We start from the raw sequence: 17,237 nt of genomic DNA, 5'->3' as shown, positions 1-17,237 counted from the left end.
CGGACTGGCAGGCAGAGGCATGCACAACTGGGTAAGCCTAGACACCCAAATTCGCTTTTCGTAGCATGTAATCAAGAGACTCGGAAAGTAGCTCTTCTCTCCCACTAAATCATGTCGTTCAAATTGGCAGAACCGGATAGTTGGTTGATCCAGAACACAAATAGAACGTAGGGTGTTGGTTGCCGCACGAATCCAGAACATCTACTTGCTGTGCACTAGCCACTGTCACAGCTGTCAGCCACGAAAAAGATAGTGGCGCTGGAAATGCCATCTCCGCAGCCGAAACCTTGCTGTGGCCGGCGGCGCGGTCGCCCTTCAGTATTTTGTTAGGGTGACCATGCTCAAATCTTCCCGACGGCTCGTGACGCAGCGCGCCACCTGGCCCCAAGGTGAATAGATCTCTCTTTCAACATCACATGTAAGGTGCTGTCTTACCCTGTCCAGTGAGATTTCACCAGAGAATATCTATCAGAAAGTACCGTCAGAGTAACGACTCTACGCGATCCTGGGGCGACATGCCAGTCCTGCGATCGCAGCTGCGGCTGAATTAAGTGAGAAATTGAGCATTCTGCGCCGGCGGCCACCATCTTATCATGGTTTGTTAGTGCCATTCGGGAATCAGCGCCTAAATATTTCACATTTAGCAACCAAGACCGGCACCTAGGGAGTGAGAAGCACCCTATTTGGGCTCGTCCAGCCTGTAGATAGGGAGATGTCTCGAGTGTCTAGTGTACACTCTACCGTCGCGTCAGCCGTCTGGGAGAGATTGGGGGGGGGGGGGGGCTTGGGAACGTCTGGAGATAAGTGGAAACGAGTTGGTGTGTTGATCGAACGGGGTGAAGATCCCTCAGCCGTGTGAAGCGAGTGGGACCAAAGGTTCGCTTCTCCTAGTTCTTATCTCGCTCTTCATGCGGTACGGATATTCCAGCCATCGTCTTATCAGGGACCCGTCGACCAAGAAGTACCGGTGGCTGCAGGGCAAAAGTTTGGTTTGGGAATGGTTCCGAGCCCCAGGTACCGAAGATGTGGAATGCTAATTAGCACGCGAGCTGTTCGAAGCCCAGACAAGCGGACAATGATGGCATTTACGAGGCAACATCATGATTTATTAGATGGAAATTTTTGGTTCACGAGCACGTAGTTGACCTTGACATCAATTCGGGTCCGATGAACGATCTATTCTGTCCAGTTTCTTGCAGCGTGCTGACCTTGTGGCCTTAGGAATCTGGTGTGAGACTGCCACGTCAATTTGCGACTGACGACGACATGAAAGAAAGATCTTGAAAAAAGACAAGCCAAGTGATACGAAGAAACTTTTCTAGTTCATCATGTTGGATGTCGGGTATCTTGAGGCTGCGTGAGGCGATCGATATCATGCCGCGAGTCGCACATTTTGGTGGTTGACTCGATGAGATCGAGTAATGGATAACATGCGGGGTTTGGGCGCCATCTATGATAAGCTACCCCTGTCAGAAGAGCTAACTTATCATACATAGCCGCACCGTCCCATGCCGAACAGGCATCATGGTGCGTCGTTGATGAGCGGGAGCCGTTCCTCGTCGCCGTACTAACGCGGTGCCACCTCCAACGCCCCTGATAAGAACATTTTCTCTTCTGGGACGAACCAATGAGAGCCGCGGAATGCGTCCAAAGGACCAGAGCTTTTATGGTTTCCGGTGCCAGGGCTTCGTCCTCTTACTCGATCAGATTTGACGTCGTTGTCGACTTGGGAGCATTTCAATTTGCTGCAATCACGGCGAGACCGGCAGCACCCTTGTCTGAAAGCGGTTCGTAGCGTCGTCTTGTCTTGCGTTCTTGGGCTTGTCACCCCCCCCCCCCGTCTGCATTCCGGTTCCCCAATCGTCTCCTCCTCCTTTGCCCAGCGCCAGCGGGATGGAAAAGATGGAGGCGACGACCTTGAAGAGCTTGTCACGCTTGTCCCATGTGGGGGTTTGTCGCAGCGATTTCCGGGTCCATCAGTCGATAATCGCTGACACCAAGGTACCGCCGACTCGTTTCCGTGGAACTGGCGAGGTCTTTTATCAGCCTCTCCATATCCAGAGCGACACCGGCCCAGCATGTGAATAAATATCAGTCGACATCTCCTCCATCATCTCGGCCTCGCTTCTTTGTCTGAGAGAGATCAGCTGGAGTTTTCCCACCCTCAACCGAACGACCAGACTTGACTGCCTTGGTATCGCCACTACTTTGGGGTGTCATCCTGCAGATCACGACCCGTGTCACTCTGCAGCCCAGTCTTTCGGTTCCCCGTCTCGTCCTCACGTGCATATCGTCATCGCAACCTGTGCCGGTCCGTGTACTGGTGTTTCGACAACTCGCCGAATCGAAATCATCCGAAAGTCACCACGACAGTCCCGGACTTCACCCCTCGACACGTCTTGCCAAAGTCCATTTCCGTCAGAGAGAGTCGCCAAAATGGACATGGATACTGCAACTACTACCGCTCGCCCGGAAAAGGCCCATGGCTCAAGACTGGGTTACTTGGCGGACAAGATCGCTGTCAAATCGGAGCCTGGGTTGACCAGCGCTCAGCTGATGGTAAGAGAAGATCTGCCAGTCGAAAATTTCTTGAGCCACCCGAAACCGTTCTAACGTTCTTACTTTACAGCTGACGAACCATGATCTCAAACCGTGAGCATTGCCACTGCAAAAAGCGCACGCGACACCTCCAAGAGCATGGTGACTGACCTCAAGACAGAGTTGAGCCTGAGAGACGGCAATGGGGACCTTGGAACTTCGTCGCTTTCTGGGTCGCTGACTCCTTCAACGTCAACACATGGATGATTTCGTCCTCCATGATTGTGGGTGGTCTTTCTTGGTGGCAGTCTTGGCTCTGTGTCTGGATCGGCTACGCAATTGCTGGATGCTTCATCTGCATGACTGGTCGCATCGGTGCAGTGTACCACATTGGTTTTCCCGTCGTCAACAGATCGTCTTTCGGGATCTGGGGAAGTTTGTGGCCTGTTTTCAACCGCGCCGCCATGGGTAAGCCGGATGCCTTCTTCCCAATGTTGAGCTTCGCTGATCAATCCCAGCTTGTGTTTGGTACGGTGTCCAGGCCTATATCGGCGGCCACTGCGTTTACCTGATGATCCGTTCCATCTGGAAGTCTTGGGTGAGTAGCAATTGCTCCAGAATGCCTAGGAAGCTTCAAACCTAATGCGAAACAGGACCGAGAGACGATCCCGAACACTTTCTCTGCATCTTCCGGCACTACTACCGCTGATTGGGTGTCTTTCTTCCTCTTCTGGGTGCTTTCGTTGCCCGCCATCTGGTTTCCCGTCCACAAGATCCGACATCTGTTCACGGTCAAGTCGTACATCGTCCCATGCGCTGGAATCGCCTTCATGATCTGGGCCATTGTCCGCGCCGGCGGCATCGGTCCGATCGTTCGTCAGCCCGCAAAGCTTCACGGCAGCGACCTGGCCTGGGAATTCGTCAAGGGCGTCATGTCGTCCATCGCCAACTTCGCAACCCTCATCGTCAACGATCCCGATTTCTCCCGTTTCTCCAAGAAGCCGAACGATGCTCTGTGGTCTCAGCTCTTCACGATTCCCATCGGCTTTGCGTTCACCTCATTCATCGGCATTATGGTGTCTTCTTCCTCGGCAGTCATCTACGGTGAGGAGATTTGGGACCCCCTCAAGCTCCTCGAGAGATTCATCGACGACGGTGGTTCCGCTCAGCGATTCGGTGTGTTCGTCATCGCTTTCGCGTTTGCTCTGGCCCAACTCGGTACCAATATTGCCGCCAACTCCGTTTCCGCCGGTACCGATATGACGGCTCTGCTGCCCCGGTACTTGAGCATTCGTCGCGGTGGATACATCTGCGCTGCGATCGGTCTGGCCATGTGCCCGTACACCCTGCTCACGGATTCCAACAAGTTCACCACCTACCTGTCGGCATACAGCGTCTTCCTAAGCTCCATCGCGGGTGTCATGTGTTCCGACTACTACGTTGTCAGGAAGGGATATCTAGAAATCAGAGAGCTTTACGATGCGCGCAAGACTGGCCCGTACTTCTTCACCTACGGTTTCCACTGGCGCGGGTATGCCGCCTACATTGCCGGAATCTTGCCCAATGTGGTTGGATTCGTCGGTGCGATTGGCGTCGATGTCCCTGTAGGCGCGACATACATCTACAACCTTAACTTCTTCGCTGGGTTCATCGTTTCTGGTGGTGTGTACTGGGGACTCTGCAAGATCTCTCCTATCCCCGCTACTAGCGACAAGTGGATGGAGGTCGGAGAGGAGATTGATGACATCCGCGTCGCATACGACGCTGGTAGTAGCCAGGACTACGATGAGGAAAGAGTTCTTGGCCCCTCCAAGGGCATTGATGATGGAGCTAAGCATGTTTGAAAAGGAGTAAAAGGTCTTTGAAGGGGTTGGTGGCTTGGATTTGGATGATACCATTGTTGTGCAAAAGGGGGTGCAAAATTGCGATTTTTCTTGAGCGTATGATTGAAGCAATGAGTAATAAATGTTTCTACTGCGCTTCCTTACAAACGCTTCGTAATATGATTGAGATAAGAGTATCTTTCGCCCTTAGACCCCATAGACTGTAAATCCTTGCATCCAAAGCACCGAAGCAGTTGTCCCCTCAGCAACCTACCACCTTACTCCTCGACTCCTTTTCTTCGCTTTAAACCCTGATGGAATGAGCTTAGACAACAAGAGCGGAAGTTCAGTCTCTCCTGGTATCTCAAAGAGGCGCATAGAAAGGATCGCATTCCCGCAACGGGGCGACGCCGTGAGTACAGCAACGGGTATCGCAAACAAAAAACCAACGGCTGATAGGACAGCCCATGCCAGCTCAGCAGTCCCTCGAGCAGCGAGTAAAACTGCCAAACCAAGAATGGTCTGTGGCCACAGAACACGGAAGCTGTCGCGCCAGCTGAGACCGAGCCGATCGCGGTTCTGTCCATCCCATTTGATGACCTTGCCTCTAAGTAGACCACACAAAAATATCGCAACAGCCAGAGCTGTGATCGGGGCGATGAAGGTCATCAGGAACAACTCCATAAGAGTTGAGAGGATGCAGCGGAAACTACCACCGTAGCGCCTGGAAGACGTTATCACCACCTCAAAGACACTGACAAGTTTGGGAAATATGCCGAAAGCAGTGAGAACAAGGTGCGGATTCCAACTAAAGACGAGGCTCATTTTAGTGACACTAGGCTCTCCTATGACTTCCTTCGCGATACATGCTAGTGTCATCAAAACGCAGCAAGCCTGGCCAATGTACGTGGTCAAAGTCTGGCACATCTGAAAGCGGCTGATTGGATGAATGCCAGGCTCGCTCAGCATGAACCAGTACTGCATAGTCCCCTGACACCAGCGTAATTCGCGACGTAAGAAGTCGAGAAAGGTAGGCGGATTGGTCTCGTAGCTTTCCGTCTCGATAGGCAGCACCCGAACCTCGTAGCCGCCTCGGCGCATGAACATTGCCTCCAGCAGATCGTGACTGAAGATGTAACCACCCAGCGGCGGCTCTCCAGGGAGCCTTCGGCAGCATGCAATGCTTGTGGAAGGCATCAGTACGGATGATGGCGTTGTGACCCCAATACAGCGCGCAGTCGTGAGCCCACCAGCTGAAGCCCATGTTGTATGTTCGCACCCCATGACGCAGGCCAAACTGGAAGAGCCGTGTGAACGCGCTGAATGCAGGCATACCGATGACTATGGTCTGCAGTAAGCCGATGAGGGGGTTCTCTTCCATGCTAGAAACCAGCCGGACGAGCAAGTCGCCGCTCATAGCGCTGTCGGAGTCAAGGGTAACGAAGAAGTCGTCTTCTTTGGAGTGGTTGTCGAGGTAGTCTTTGAGGTTGCCAGCCTTGTAACCGGTGTTTCTGTCACGGCGTCGATACAACAGAGACTTAGCCATGCCCTCGCTCAGAGATACGGCATGCTGAGCAAATACCTCCTCTTCCGATCGCACTACGTCAACGTGGCCGGTGTCGCTGAGTAGCACAAAGCGAAAGTGCTTGAGGCAATTGGTTTGCTGAAGGCTCTCATACATGGCGTAGAGGCGGTCGAACACTGGACCTGGATCTTCGTTACGCATGAAGATCGTGAGCGCTGTTGTAGACCTGAGCTTCGACAGAGGTCCTCGAGGTCGAAAATATGGGTAGACGGATCGCTCTGCGTTGCCGAACAGGATGATACATAAGCCAATTGCAGAGTTCCAGAAGCAGACGATAGGCCAGGGAATGCAGATAGTTCCGCAAAGCACAACGACTATATCTAGCAGAGTGTGCTTGCTTCGCACGAATACGATGAGGTTGATCCAAAGGAACGGGAGGATGGTGATGCTGTTGAGGGTTATAAGCAACGAGCGGCTCTGGGAGACTGGCATCCAAGCATGGCGATTTGAAGCCATGACACACATCTTGCGTTTGAGGTATGTTGAGTCGATCTGATGTTCGTGACCTAATGCCGTATCAAAAGCTATTGAAAACTTTTACGAGTCTCAGCTGGGTCCAATATGGAAACTGACAAAACAAAAACTTTAGTTTAGAGGCCCGTAAGAATCGAGAATGAATTCACGGCAATTTATGGAAGTAAGTTCAGAACTCCGACTGCCGGGTACCCGGTTACCTTGTTTTATAAGTCTGAAGTTGGAAAGGCCATATTGTCCAATAAGATGATTTTCATGGCAAACGAGGAAATCAGAGATGGACAATAGCTGTCTAACTCTTTCCGACTGAGGTTCTCGGCGCCACCACCAGCGAGGGCAGCCTCTCCCGGCAAAGCCTCTGACCAATTACGGCATCTAGGGTTGGTACTTCGATTTACCGGAGCCCAGCATAAATTATCCTGTGGATACCAATCAATTTCCAATGGATAATCGGTCAGCTTAGGACGCTGCTTGTAAGAAGTCACGACAATCAATCCAAATCAGTTGAATGAAATCAACAAGCTCTCAACGCCGCATATCCAGGAACAATTATCCAAGTATACATCAGCTCAGGGAATCCTGCAGTCCTCTGAGCCTATCAACAGTCATGTAAATAAATAGATCATCAACAGGTCTGAGGCCATAGTTCCTTCACGACGGAATGGTACAGTGCAGAGTCGTTCAAAAATCAACGTCGGAGTGGAGCTGTTAGGCCATACTATTAAGCTACTTGACTGTAGTTCACCTGAAGCTTGAAATGAAGATGACAATCTCTTGTGTGCTGCTAGCTGCCTCTACCCGCTATTCGTACTCCTGTCACCTCGCACTAAGTCAAGTCCGTCTACTACTGATTTGCTTTACAGCCCTAGGAGCACCAGTCGGCATCACAAAGAGCCCGACTTCACCGCTTGGATACTGAGTATTAAGGTTCACAAATTACGATTGACTTCCGGCTACTTAGTTAGCTACTGGCTCTGCTCCCCCACCCTTCCGGTGGGATACCGGTACAACGCTTTAGTACGTGCACCATAGACTTATAATATTGTTTCAGTCCTTGTTAGGAAGAGGAGATAAATAAGTGAGCTTGTGGCAATTGACCTTTTCGTGCTACATCGGATCTGAACGGATTCAGGAATCCATTACTTCAAAGAGCTCTTCATTCCTGGCTCGACTGCTAGTCATTCGTTCAATTTTTTAGATGCACTTTCTCAAGGCTCTTTACACAGGCATCTTAGCCGCCGTAGCTACCGCGACATATGCGGGCAACCTTAATTATGGCTCTCCATCACTCCACCACCCGTTCCTTGGTATCTCTATTCGTAAAGTAGCAAGCCGATCTGAGGGTAGTTCGCCATGGACACCGGAGCAGCTGAATTTCACACACGGCGTAGCATCCGGCGACCCGTATGACGACAGCGTTATCCTCTGGACTCGTGTTGCACCAACCATGGATAATGACCGCAGCAACGTGACCGTTGAGGGCACCGCTCCAATGTACGCTCACGACAACGACGTCTTCGTCAAGGCAAGCAAGTCGCCAATCTGCGTTGACTGGAAGATCGGGAGGTCCGCATCCATGGATGGGCAACCGATCAGGTCAGGGACGGCTTATACGAGTTCGGATGTTGACTTCACCGTCAAGGTTAGTCGACGTGTATTATGTAGACGCCCGAAGCCTAACTCACTTATTCTATCACAGGTCGAAGCAAAAGCTCTCAAGCCATTCACAGTTTACTGTTGGTTCAACAACCTTGTCGAGAAACACCACCTAACACAAAGCAGATTACCAGTTCAATGTCTGTAATTCCGATGTCAAGTCCCTCATTGGCAGAACTCGCACCCTGCCTGAGTCGGGTACCAAAGTGAACCGGGCAATCAAGCTAGCTGTTTATAGCTGTGCCAACTACCGTGAGCTATTCGATAAAGTCCATGTTGCAATAACGTAGTTAGGTTATCCAAGCTAATGTGGTTGCATTAGCATTTGGACTCTTCAATGCCTACGGGAATCCCGAGCGGAAAGACTCTGTGGACTATGTCGTCCACCTCGGCGATTATATCTACGAGTATGGAAACGGCGAGTATCCCGTCGGCGGCTTGGGATGGGGAGACTCTATCGGTCGCGTTCCCGAGCCCAACCGCGCATGTCACACGTGCGTAAAATCTTGACGGGTTTCCTATCTGTTGAACGATCCATGACTGATTCAATTCTTCCTTAGGCTCTACGATTACCGAAGACGCCTTGCCCAGTACCGCAGCGACCTTGACCTTCGCGCTAGCCATCAAAGATTCCCCTGGATAACCGTCTGGGATGACCACGAGGTGATGGACAACCCTTACCGAGACGGCTCCGCAGCAATGAACAACACCGAACAATCATTTATCAAGGACGACGGAATATCCGTAGAAGCGCGCAAGATGAATGCTGTGCGCGCATCCTTCGAATGGAGTGAGTTCTATGTCCAGCGCTGCAAAATCTCCCAGCTGTCCACTCTAACATTGCCTACTTCCGAAAGTGCCCCTCCGTCAGGTTGATATGGACGACAACCTCCGCATCTGGCGTAGCTTCCAATTCGGCGACCTCTTTAACCTCATCATGCTCGACACCCGCAACTACGATCGCTCCATCACCGATCTATACTGGAACACAGGCTACATTCATGCCATTAGTGATGATGCCAGCCGCTCGCTGATGGGCTCTCGCCAAGAAAACTGGTTCTACCGTCAGCTCATACAGTCAGCCTCGACAACACGATGGCGTGTCGTTGGTAACCAGGTGGTCTTCAGCAAAATGAACCAGAGCATCTCCAATGGACCCAAGAACCCGTTCAACTACGACCAGTGGGACGGTTATGCTGCTAACCGAAACCGGACGCTCAAGACGCTCTATGATAACAGCATCGACAACACAGTGTTTTTGGCCGGCGATAGTCATGCATCATGGGTCAGCGACCTTGTTTGGCTTGGTGAAAAAAACTACAATTCGGAGACTGGGGCCGGCTCCATCGGAGTTGAGTTCGCCGGCACAGCCGTCACCTCGCCTTCATCGGCAGGTCAGAACATCACCCAAGAGAAAGCTCTTAACAGAAGCGCTTGGATGACAGCTACGAACCCAGAGCTGCAGTGGCAGGAGTATTACTACCGCGGCTACTTTGAGATGACCATTGACTACGACGCGGTCAATGCTACGTTCTTTGGGTTGCCCACGTACGCCACGAGAAATGGACTCGAGATCGCGCTGGCAAATTTCACCGTCCTTGCCGGGGAGAACAAGCTACAGCGCCCTGTTGGTGGAGGAAGCGTAGAGTTTGGGAATCTGAAGGGCGGCATTACGAAGCAGACCAACTTGACCAACGACACTCACACTGGAAAATGGTCCGTGTTCAAGAGTTCGAAGCTGGGCGGGTGGGAGGGGGGGGGGGAACACTTTTGATAGACATTGATTAGCCCCTGAAAGCGCGGATTGGTGCTCAGCGCAGATCCGCGTGGGTGGTCCGAAAAGCCGTATTTGTGGTGATGAGTTTGAACACCCAGTGTCAATGCTGCAGACGATGTTGACAATATTTTTCGAACAGGCGCTCATATTACGGCCAACGATACTACCTCCAAAAGCCTTTATTACTTGAAACCGACGGAATTCTGAGATATCGACTGCATCTTGAAGTCCCTACACACAGCTATGGGAAAGATCATGGTCCATAGTGGTCTCTACGGCTGAGAAGATTTCTCGTGGTACACAGACAGATAGAACTGTTCAACGACGCGTTTACATATGTCTTTAAATCATTGATGCATGTATTAAGGAAGGTATTAAGGTCTACCTCTCGGCCTCGCCAAGTTCACCGGTGCCGATACGGCGGAGGAGTAGCACCAATTTATTGCATTCTGTTGGAGATGATTCGTCTTCTATGGCCGTCTTCTGAAATAATAATGTCTACATAACTCTTCGTAACAGAACAGATCTATTCCACATAATAACGATAATTGACAAAATCTTACATGTTGGGCGATTGCACAACCAATTGAATGAACGTTTCATCGCCCAGCAGGTGCCTCCAATGGTCTTTGATCCAACTTGATAAGTTGAAGGAAGCTCACCAAAGTCTTTTCGATGCTGCCGCGCTCAAAATTGAACTCGTAATTGTTCACATTCTGAAGCTCATAATTGACCGCATGCACATCATCTTGTAATGCCAGCCATGCAGCCAATAGTGCGCCTTCCATGTTCCAAAGGCTTTCTTCCTCGGCGGTTTCGAACAGTGGATTATCGTAACCCTGATCAAGACCATGAGCCTTGAAAGCTTCGGTGTATTGCTCCCACCAATTCGTGTAAGCGTTGAACCACGCTTCAGGATATCTCTCTTGCAATTCGTCGTCGTCGACAGGATCGCCACCCTCAGGATTCCCAGGCCACCCGTAGGTATACCACATGAAATTGGTTCCGTAGTCTGGCCAAATGTAGTATTTGTATCCTGGCAGTGAAGGCCCATATTCTTTCCGGGGTTCTGGTCGTTCGTTCAACTGAGGTTTTAGTTGATCTACCAACTCCAGGAATCTCTCTCTGTGCATTTGGAGCAAAGACGTATCTGCTAGCGGCTCATGGACAAGACCTTCCTCCTCTATCTTAGACAGAGGTTCAGAAGAGATGGCCTGGGTGACTGGAAGTTGGGACTCGACCTGTGCCGTAGGGGTGGCAGACAGCGGGTCCTTGCCTTCCGCCAAGCGAACTTGAAGAGAGTCGCCTGATAGTTCAAGAACAAGGCCATATGGGGTAGTGATGGAAAATTGAACATCAAAGTTGGAGTGTTCGGCAAGTGCTAATAACGCCTTGATAGACTCGATGGAAGGGGCCATTTAAAGGTGAAAGGTGCGGATTTGGTGAAGTTCTGAAAATGAAGGGTTGCGGATCGTCTGAGCAACAGACTGACTGAGGGATACTACCCATATTAGTATCGAGGAAATCCGGGCTGAGCTCGTGGCTGTGTCAGCATCAACAGTCAGAGGTGTCATTATTTTACTTTTTTTCCATTTAAGAGGGTAAAAAGACTCGAAGCCTGAACAACAGACCCAACCAACAATCTCTAGAGGCCCCAAACCAGCTGCGGAGGCCGCCTCACCTTTTGGGAAATTTCCGAGCGGTTATAGTCAGATTTCAGGGCAATCTAATCATTGTCTAATTCTCCAAGCGCCTACATGTGACCTGATGCGTCAAGGCCATATAAGCGACCACAAAGCGTCTGCAGGGATGCGAACCCTTGACCAGAGAACCGCAGCTACTCTACTACCAACGAACATGCTCCAGTCAGTCCAGTAACATGCCAATTTTCCAGCTGGCCGGCTATGTCAGAGGCTAAAACATCCCATCTGGGAAGGCTCTTCAGCAGAGACGAGTGAGAGGGTTTATGGAACTTCAATTTAGCTAACAAGGCTCTTGAAGGAAGGCACACACACTCGACGTGCCAAGGCGTTGTTGACTGGTTCAACATGTGTAGTTTGAATTCATTGAATGATGTTTCTTACTCAAGTAGCTTACCTTAAAATGAACACAGTGATGTATTTCTCATTGGCCATATCTTGGATGAGATTCTACCGCTTTAGGTGTGAATAATGGCCATGGCCGAAATACCTTGCTGTGGTAAGTTCAACACTTCCCTCTTAACCTTCAACCAAGCTGTGGCGGTTGATTCACTCTTCTCGAGTCTCTCTGTGAAATCTAGATGCATATCTAAGGTAAAATAATTCTTCTATTGTCCTTCAGACAGCATTAATTCGAATGGACCTAAGAAAACATGACTCAAAGAAACGTGACGTGACCCAGTGTTGGCCAATGTGTAAACTCCCCCAGAAACTCCTCCATACTCTCGATAAACCCGTAGAAGAATCCAAATTCAGACATCTCAACTCCAAATTCAGTGCGCCACCTCGGACCCGAGCCGCTTGAATCCCAAGCGACTCCATCTCTCCTTGGCCGGAGACAACAAATCTCTCTTCTTGGGCGCCTGGACCTCAGTCTCAGGCTTGCCGAGATCCCACTTGATCGCCTCGGGCCACACGAGGCTCGTCTCCTTCTTCTCATCCGCTGCCGACCAATTCTCAATGGACGGCACGTTGAGCTTACCATATCCTCTTAGTCTCTCGAGGATCTCACTCGTGTTTCTCACGTCACCGCGGGTGGCCCAGCCACATCGTCGCATGCCGTCGAGGTGCATGTCGGCCGCGGCACGAAGACGCTCGTCCTTGTCCGCGCCTTGGCTTGCGGAAAGGTGCTCGTCAAGATCGCATACAACATCCAGATGCACACGTCCGGCATCGCGAAGACGCTTGGCGTGGCGCAGGAGGTAGGCTAGGCGGTTCGAGAAGTAGAATGCGGAAGAATCCAAGCCACCACGAGACTGGCGAACGTTGTAGTATATGGTTTCGCAGAGGGTGATGGCTTGGTCTAGGTGGCCCGCAAGCTCGTGCGCGTTGACCAGCAGAGAGCCGATGGTCAGAACGATATCAGGAGACCATACGCCACAGTTGCGCTGGACCTCCCTAGATCGCCAAAGCGAGGTAAGAAGGCTCTGGAAAGAGGAAGTCAGTAAAGAGCAGGGAAGTACTAGTTGTTCAAGATCGTATGAAACTTACCTCGAGTTCTGCCCAGTTCTTCTGCTCGCCAAGGAGGCGAACAAGTCCGGAAATGTCCTCGAAGCGAAGGCTAGTAAACTCGACCTTATCGTCTCTCAAGACCGTCAACACATGTTGCAAGACGTTACGGCTTATGGAAAGCAGCTCATCCTGCTGTTGCTTGCCGGCAGACTTCCACGTGTCTACGCGGATGCCAGTCAGGACCTCGGCGAAACGGAAGCCCCATACGTAGCAGTTGCGCTGGTGATAGAATCGCTGGGATTGAGCAAAGTCAAATCCACATTGCGCGACCTTCTGAGCTCTGATAAAGTCCTTCTCCTCTACCATGAGTCTTCTGACAGCAGTATAGGCGGCCTTGCAGGATACCAGACCAAAGTCGACAGTGCCCCTATCAGCAATGCCACCGCCAATCTCGTTGAGAAGCGCGACGTAGAAGGCAAATCTGGCATTTCTGTCGTCTTGGGAGCTGGAAGACTTGAAGTAACGCGACGTGAACAGGGCGAAGAGCTTCTTGTCAAGGACGTCCACGAAGCCACTGCGGCCTCGGGACTGCCAGACGAAGCGAAGGCGAGCTGCCGGCTCAATGATTGTCTCAATCCTGGTGGAATCGGTGCAAGTAGCCATGACAGACATGTACTGCTCGTAGAGAACTGTCTCGAGGAGCACATCTGCCATCAGCTCAGAGAAGCTGTACCGTTCCTTGGCATCTCCGTTGAGAGCCTGCTCAAACGAGATCAAGAATACCAGGTACACCTTGCTCGACTGGCTGGAGATCTTGATGTTGACATCTTTCTCTCCGCCTTCGAATCCAGGGAAGAGAAGCAGGTATCGCAGCTGTCGGAGAAGATCCTGGCCATAGTGGACCATGCCCGCAGACAGGTAGATGGACGCCAGCGTCTTGGCTGACGCATGAAGGTTCATGGAGATCTTGACAGTAGTGATGATCTCAATGATGGAAACCTGTAGAAGCTGGGCGATGGAGGAATGAGCCTCCTTGTTACCAATCTTCTTGTATAGCAAGACGACTTCCTTAAGTTTGGACAGAGTCTTCTCGTGCCACCAGCCGAATTCAATTTTGAGTTGAGCGTAAATCTCAAGACTGACTCCGATCGCACGATCGATAGTGGTGGTGGTTGTCACCTTGTTGGTTGTGATGACAGTCACGTAGAGCTTTGATAGACGCCTCTTGATCGTCCTGACCGTGGTCTCTGAGACAACGTTGGTGGTCGTAGTCTTCTTGATAACCTCCTCGTAGATGGTAATGGACTCATGATAGTGCTCCTCGGAAGTCTCACACAACTCCGCCAGAGCGATCAAAGCCTTGATGACGATGGCAGCATTGGCGCCAAATACCTTGGTCGCGGTCTCGCGATACTCAATCGTGAGCTTGTAGCGAACCGAGAACTCTACCTTGGCGTGGAACTCAAGGACATAGCGGTATCGCTCATAAATAAGCTCGACGATATCCTGCGTGAATTTGATCTCACGGTTGTGGTGGACAAAGGTGGCCCAGAGCGTGACGCAAATCTTCTGCAGCTCAGCCCAGCGCTTCTCAGCGTGGTAGTGGTTGAGGACGATTATGGCTGCATCCAGTGCACTTCCGTGGCAGCATCCATCCTTGGAGAAGATAGTAACGATCTCGCCGTAGCAACCGTAAGCCTCCCTACGGCCGAGCTTGTGGTAGACAGCAGCGAGCTTGTAAAGAATGCTGACTTGCAGGCTGTGACCAGAAGATAAATGTCTGCGGTAATGCTGTAGGAGCTTGACGTAGATGTCAATGACCTTCTCGTGACGGTGGAAGTCTTCATAGAACCGAACCAGGGCCTCAGCCGCCTCGAAGATCAACACATTGTCAACCTTGAGGGTCGAGAAACAGGCGTTGTAGATTCGTAGGTAGATCGCATCCGCCTTCTCGAATTGTCTTTGGCGATGATAGCAGAGAGCAAGACGCTGTGCTACAAGTATGCGCTCGGATATGAACTCGCCCTCGATGGTCAACTTGGAGTCGACTGACAAGACGCCCTTCCAAGTGATATCGAGAGACTGGCGAATCACGACCTCGGCTTCAGCCCAATTCTCAAGCTTGAGGTAGAGGTTAACCATGGCCAAGCAAGACTTAAAGAAGGTCTTGTCGGCCTTGCGACCACGGCAGCGCTGGTAGTTGGTCTCCCAGATCTCCCGGGTGACGGTCTCAACGACGGTGGTCGTCGTCTTGGTCTCGACGTAAGTCTCGGTGATCTCCTCGACGACCTCCGTAATGATGGTGGTAGTGGATTGAGCCTCTTCGCTCTCGACCGTCTTCCTCTCCTTGAACCAGCCCCAAACCTTCTTGAGGATGGACATGGATACGCTGAGAATGCCGAACGACTTGGCAAGAACACCAAGTTCCTTGAGGCGGATCATGATGATCTCGGACTCAAAGGACTGGTTCTCGTACTCGGCCCAGACGCAAATCATGATGTTGCAAGCCTCCTCTGTTCGCTTGACACGCTTGAGGAAGTTGATGTACTCGATGGCAATATTGATCTTCTGGATGTGAAGCTCGGTTGTCACCTTGGTGGTACGGCAGACCTCGAGAATGCCCCGCCAGAGGCTGATGTACAGCCTCTCAGCCTGGATCAGATGGCCCTTGGACTCGTACTCAACAGCTAGACTGATGAGAATCTTGATGCGACGGACATCGGTGAACGACAAGTCGTCGGCAGTGTCGAACAAGAGCGAATGCCACTGGCTATGGTTGTGGGCCTTCTTGTCGCTAGCCTTCAGAACAATGGTCATGCCTGAGATGGCTTCGGCAATCGACCCCTCCTTCTTCGAGCCCTTGCCGAAACGGGCGATAATGATGATATGAAGTTCGCTGTAGATAGACATCGCAAGCTCTTCTTCCTTGATATCGATGTAAAGCTTAGCGAGAGCCTCATACCACTTGATGACGGCATCACTGCGGGCTCCCTGCTTGCTCTTGGAGATCTCAATCATGAACTTGATCATCTCTTCACGGTGCGTAACTGTTTGAGTGCGCTTGGTGAAGGTGAGAGTCTCGGTGCAAGTGAGGAACAGGTTCGTGCATGAAACCACGAGAGGGCTGAACTTGTAGAGGATGGTCTGCCCAAGATGGGAAGCCTTATAGAAGAACTCAGCCGCGAAAGCATGCTCAGACTGACTGCGGTGCAGGCTTCCAAGGATAATGAGACTTTGGAGATATGATCGGTTCTTCTCGCCGAAGCAAGTAGAGCGGATCCGGAGACTCAAGCTGTGCATCTCAATGGTCTCCTTGATGGCGTACTGTGTCTGCCAGTAGTGCCACTCCAGCATGGTGAAGAAGATGGAGTCGGGGAAAACATCCTTGAACTCGGAAGTCAAGGTGATGGTGCCGTTCTGGCCGCACAGTGATGATGAGCGGAAATGGGCAACCCAGTGGCGCACCATGTAGCTGACAATGTGGTACGCTTGGAAGCACTCATGGAAGGTCTCCTCGGCTACCGGTTCCATTGACGGCTCACAAGTGTAATTGCTGAACTTGGTCTTGGCAAAGAGGAGAAGGGCCATGGTGAGATGACGATGGGAGTCGTGGACGGACATGAGAGTCGAGCCGCAAAGGCTCTGGACGTACTTCCTGATAGTGGAGTGTTTGAATCGCAGGGTACCGTGGCGAATTACCACAAGACCTTGGGTGTTGCTCACGGGCCCCTTGACATCAGCGCCAGGGGAAACGGTGCGTGTCGACAATGAGACTCCGAGAAGGTCGGTCATTTCTCCGAGTGTGAGCGGGCGCTGGGCGGTGACCATAAATGTGAAGAGGTTGTACGTCTTGCTCTCGCCGTACTCCTCCTTAAGATTGACCTTCTTCATCAGCTCTCCGATGACGGCCTTGACGTCGGATTTGCAGCCAGCAATGATGCCTCTGAAGGCTCCAAAATCGGAGACTGCAAAGAAAAGTCTTCTGGCAAGGTAGGCAAACAGGAAGGAACCCTTGGCCTGGTCCGCAAGCTGGCAGAGCAAGTCTCTTCTTGCCTGTTCGCTCTGTGCTACAAAGCAGCAGCTTCGCCCAAGCCTGTTGGCGAGATAAAGTTCAATGTCGTCCCTAACGTGATCAGGGGTGACGACTACGTGCTTGCAACCGCTGCCGCCAAGGTGTGAGATGGGCCGTGAGAATGTTACTGCTTGGATCCTGGGGAGCTTTCCAATGCTAG

At 51.5% G+C, this 17,237-nt stretch overlaps 5 protein-coding genes across 5 annotated transcripts; 2 read left to right on the top strand and 3 right to left on the bottom strand.

The window, feature by feature from the left end:
- Nucleotides 1-2,436: 2,436 nt before the first annotated feature.
- On the top strand, nucleotides 2,437-4,382 carry BDZ83DRAFT_580624 (permease for cytosine/purines, uracil, thiamine, allantoin-domain-containing protein; the record flags this gene model as incomplete). Its single annotated transcript, XM_060505368.1, has 5 exons — nucleotides 2,437-2,559; nucleotides 2,630-2,652; nucleotides 2,720-3,006; nucleotides 3,057-3,136; nucleotides 3,192-4,382. The coding sequence occupies 5 exons, from the start codon at nucleotides 2,437-2,439 to the stop codon at nucleotides 4,380-4,382; spliced, it is 1,704 nt and encodes a 567-aa protein (XP_060363518.1).
- Nucleotides 4,383-4,522: 140 nt separating this feature from the next.
- Nucleotides 4,523-7,064, bottom strand: BDZ83DRAFT_720599 (putative glycosyltransferase; the record flags this gene model as incomplete). Its single annotated transcript, XM_060512290.1, is given in 4 exon segments — nucleotides 4,523-4,559; nucleotides 4,672-5,487; nucleotides 5,501-6,283; nucleotides 7,051-7,064. 4 exon segments carry the CDS (start codon nucleotides 7,062-7,064, stop codon nucleotides 4,523-4,525), a joined length of 1,650 nt encoding a protein of 549 aa, XP_060363517.1.
- Nucleotides 7,065-7,618: 554 nt separating this feature from the next.
- On the top strand, nucleotides 7,619-9,850 carry BDZ83DRAFT_702020 (PhoD-like phosphatase; the record flags this gene model as incomplete). Its single annotated transcript, XM_060511448.1, has 6 exons — nucleotides 7,619-8,062; nucleotides 8,120-8,156; nucleotides 8,203-8,328; nucleotides 8,399-8,570; nucleotides 8,637-8,866; nucleotides 8,934-9,850. 6 exons carry the CDS (start codon nucleotides 7,619-7,621, stop codon nucleotides 9,848-9,850), a joined length of 1,926 nt encoding a protein of 641 aa, XP_060363516.1.
- A 602-nt stretch (nucleotides 9,851-10,452) lies between these two features.
- Nucleotides 10,453-11,271, bottom strand: BDZ83DRAFT_652983 (uncharacterized protein; the record flags this gene model as incomplete). The annotated part of the gene is made up of 1 exon (XM_060510579.1): nucleotides 10,453-11,271. The coding sequence occupies one exon, from the start codon at nucleotides 11,269-11,271 to the stop codon at nucleotides 10,453-10,455; it is 819 nt and encodes a 272-aa protein (XP_060363515.1).
- Nucleotides 11,272-11,990: 719 nt separating this feature from the next.
- Nucleotides 11,991-17,237, bottom strand: BDZ83DRAFT_388229 (uncharacterized protein; the record flags this gene model as incomplete). The annotated part of the gene is made up of 2 exons (XM_060502760.1): nucleotides 11,991-12,980; nucleotides 13,045-17,237. Coding segments are annotated over 2 exons (4,847 nt in total), but the record flags the coding sequence as incomplete, so codon positions are not given.

This window comes from Colletotrichum acutatum (assembly GCF_030867785.1).
Source record: "Colletotrichum acutatum strain CBS 112980 chromosome Unknown BDZ83scaffold_64, whole genome shotgun sequence".
Classification (NCBI taxonomy): domain Eukaryota; kingdom Fungi; phylum Ascomycota; class Sordariomycetes; order Glomerellales; family Glomerellaceae; genus Colletotrichum; species Colletotrichum acutatum.
Note: the sequence above shows the minus strand (reverse complement) of the source record. Positions and strands in the feature narration are given on the sequence as shown.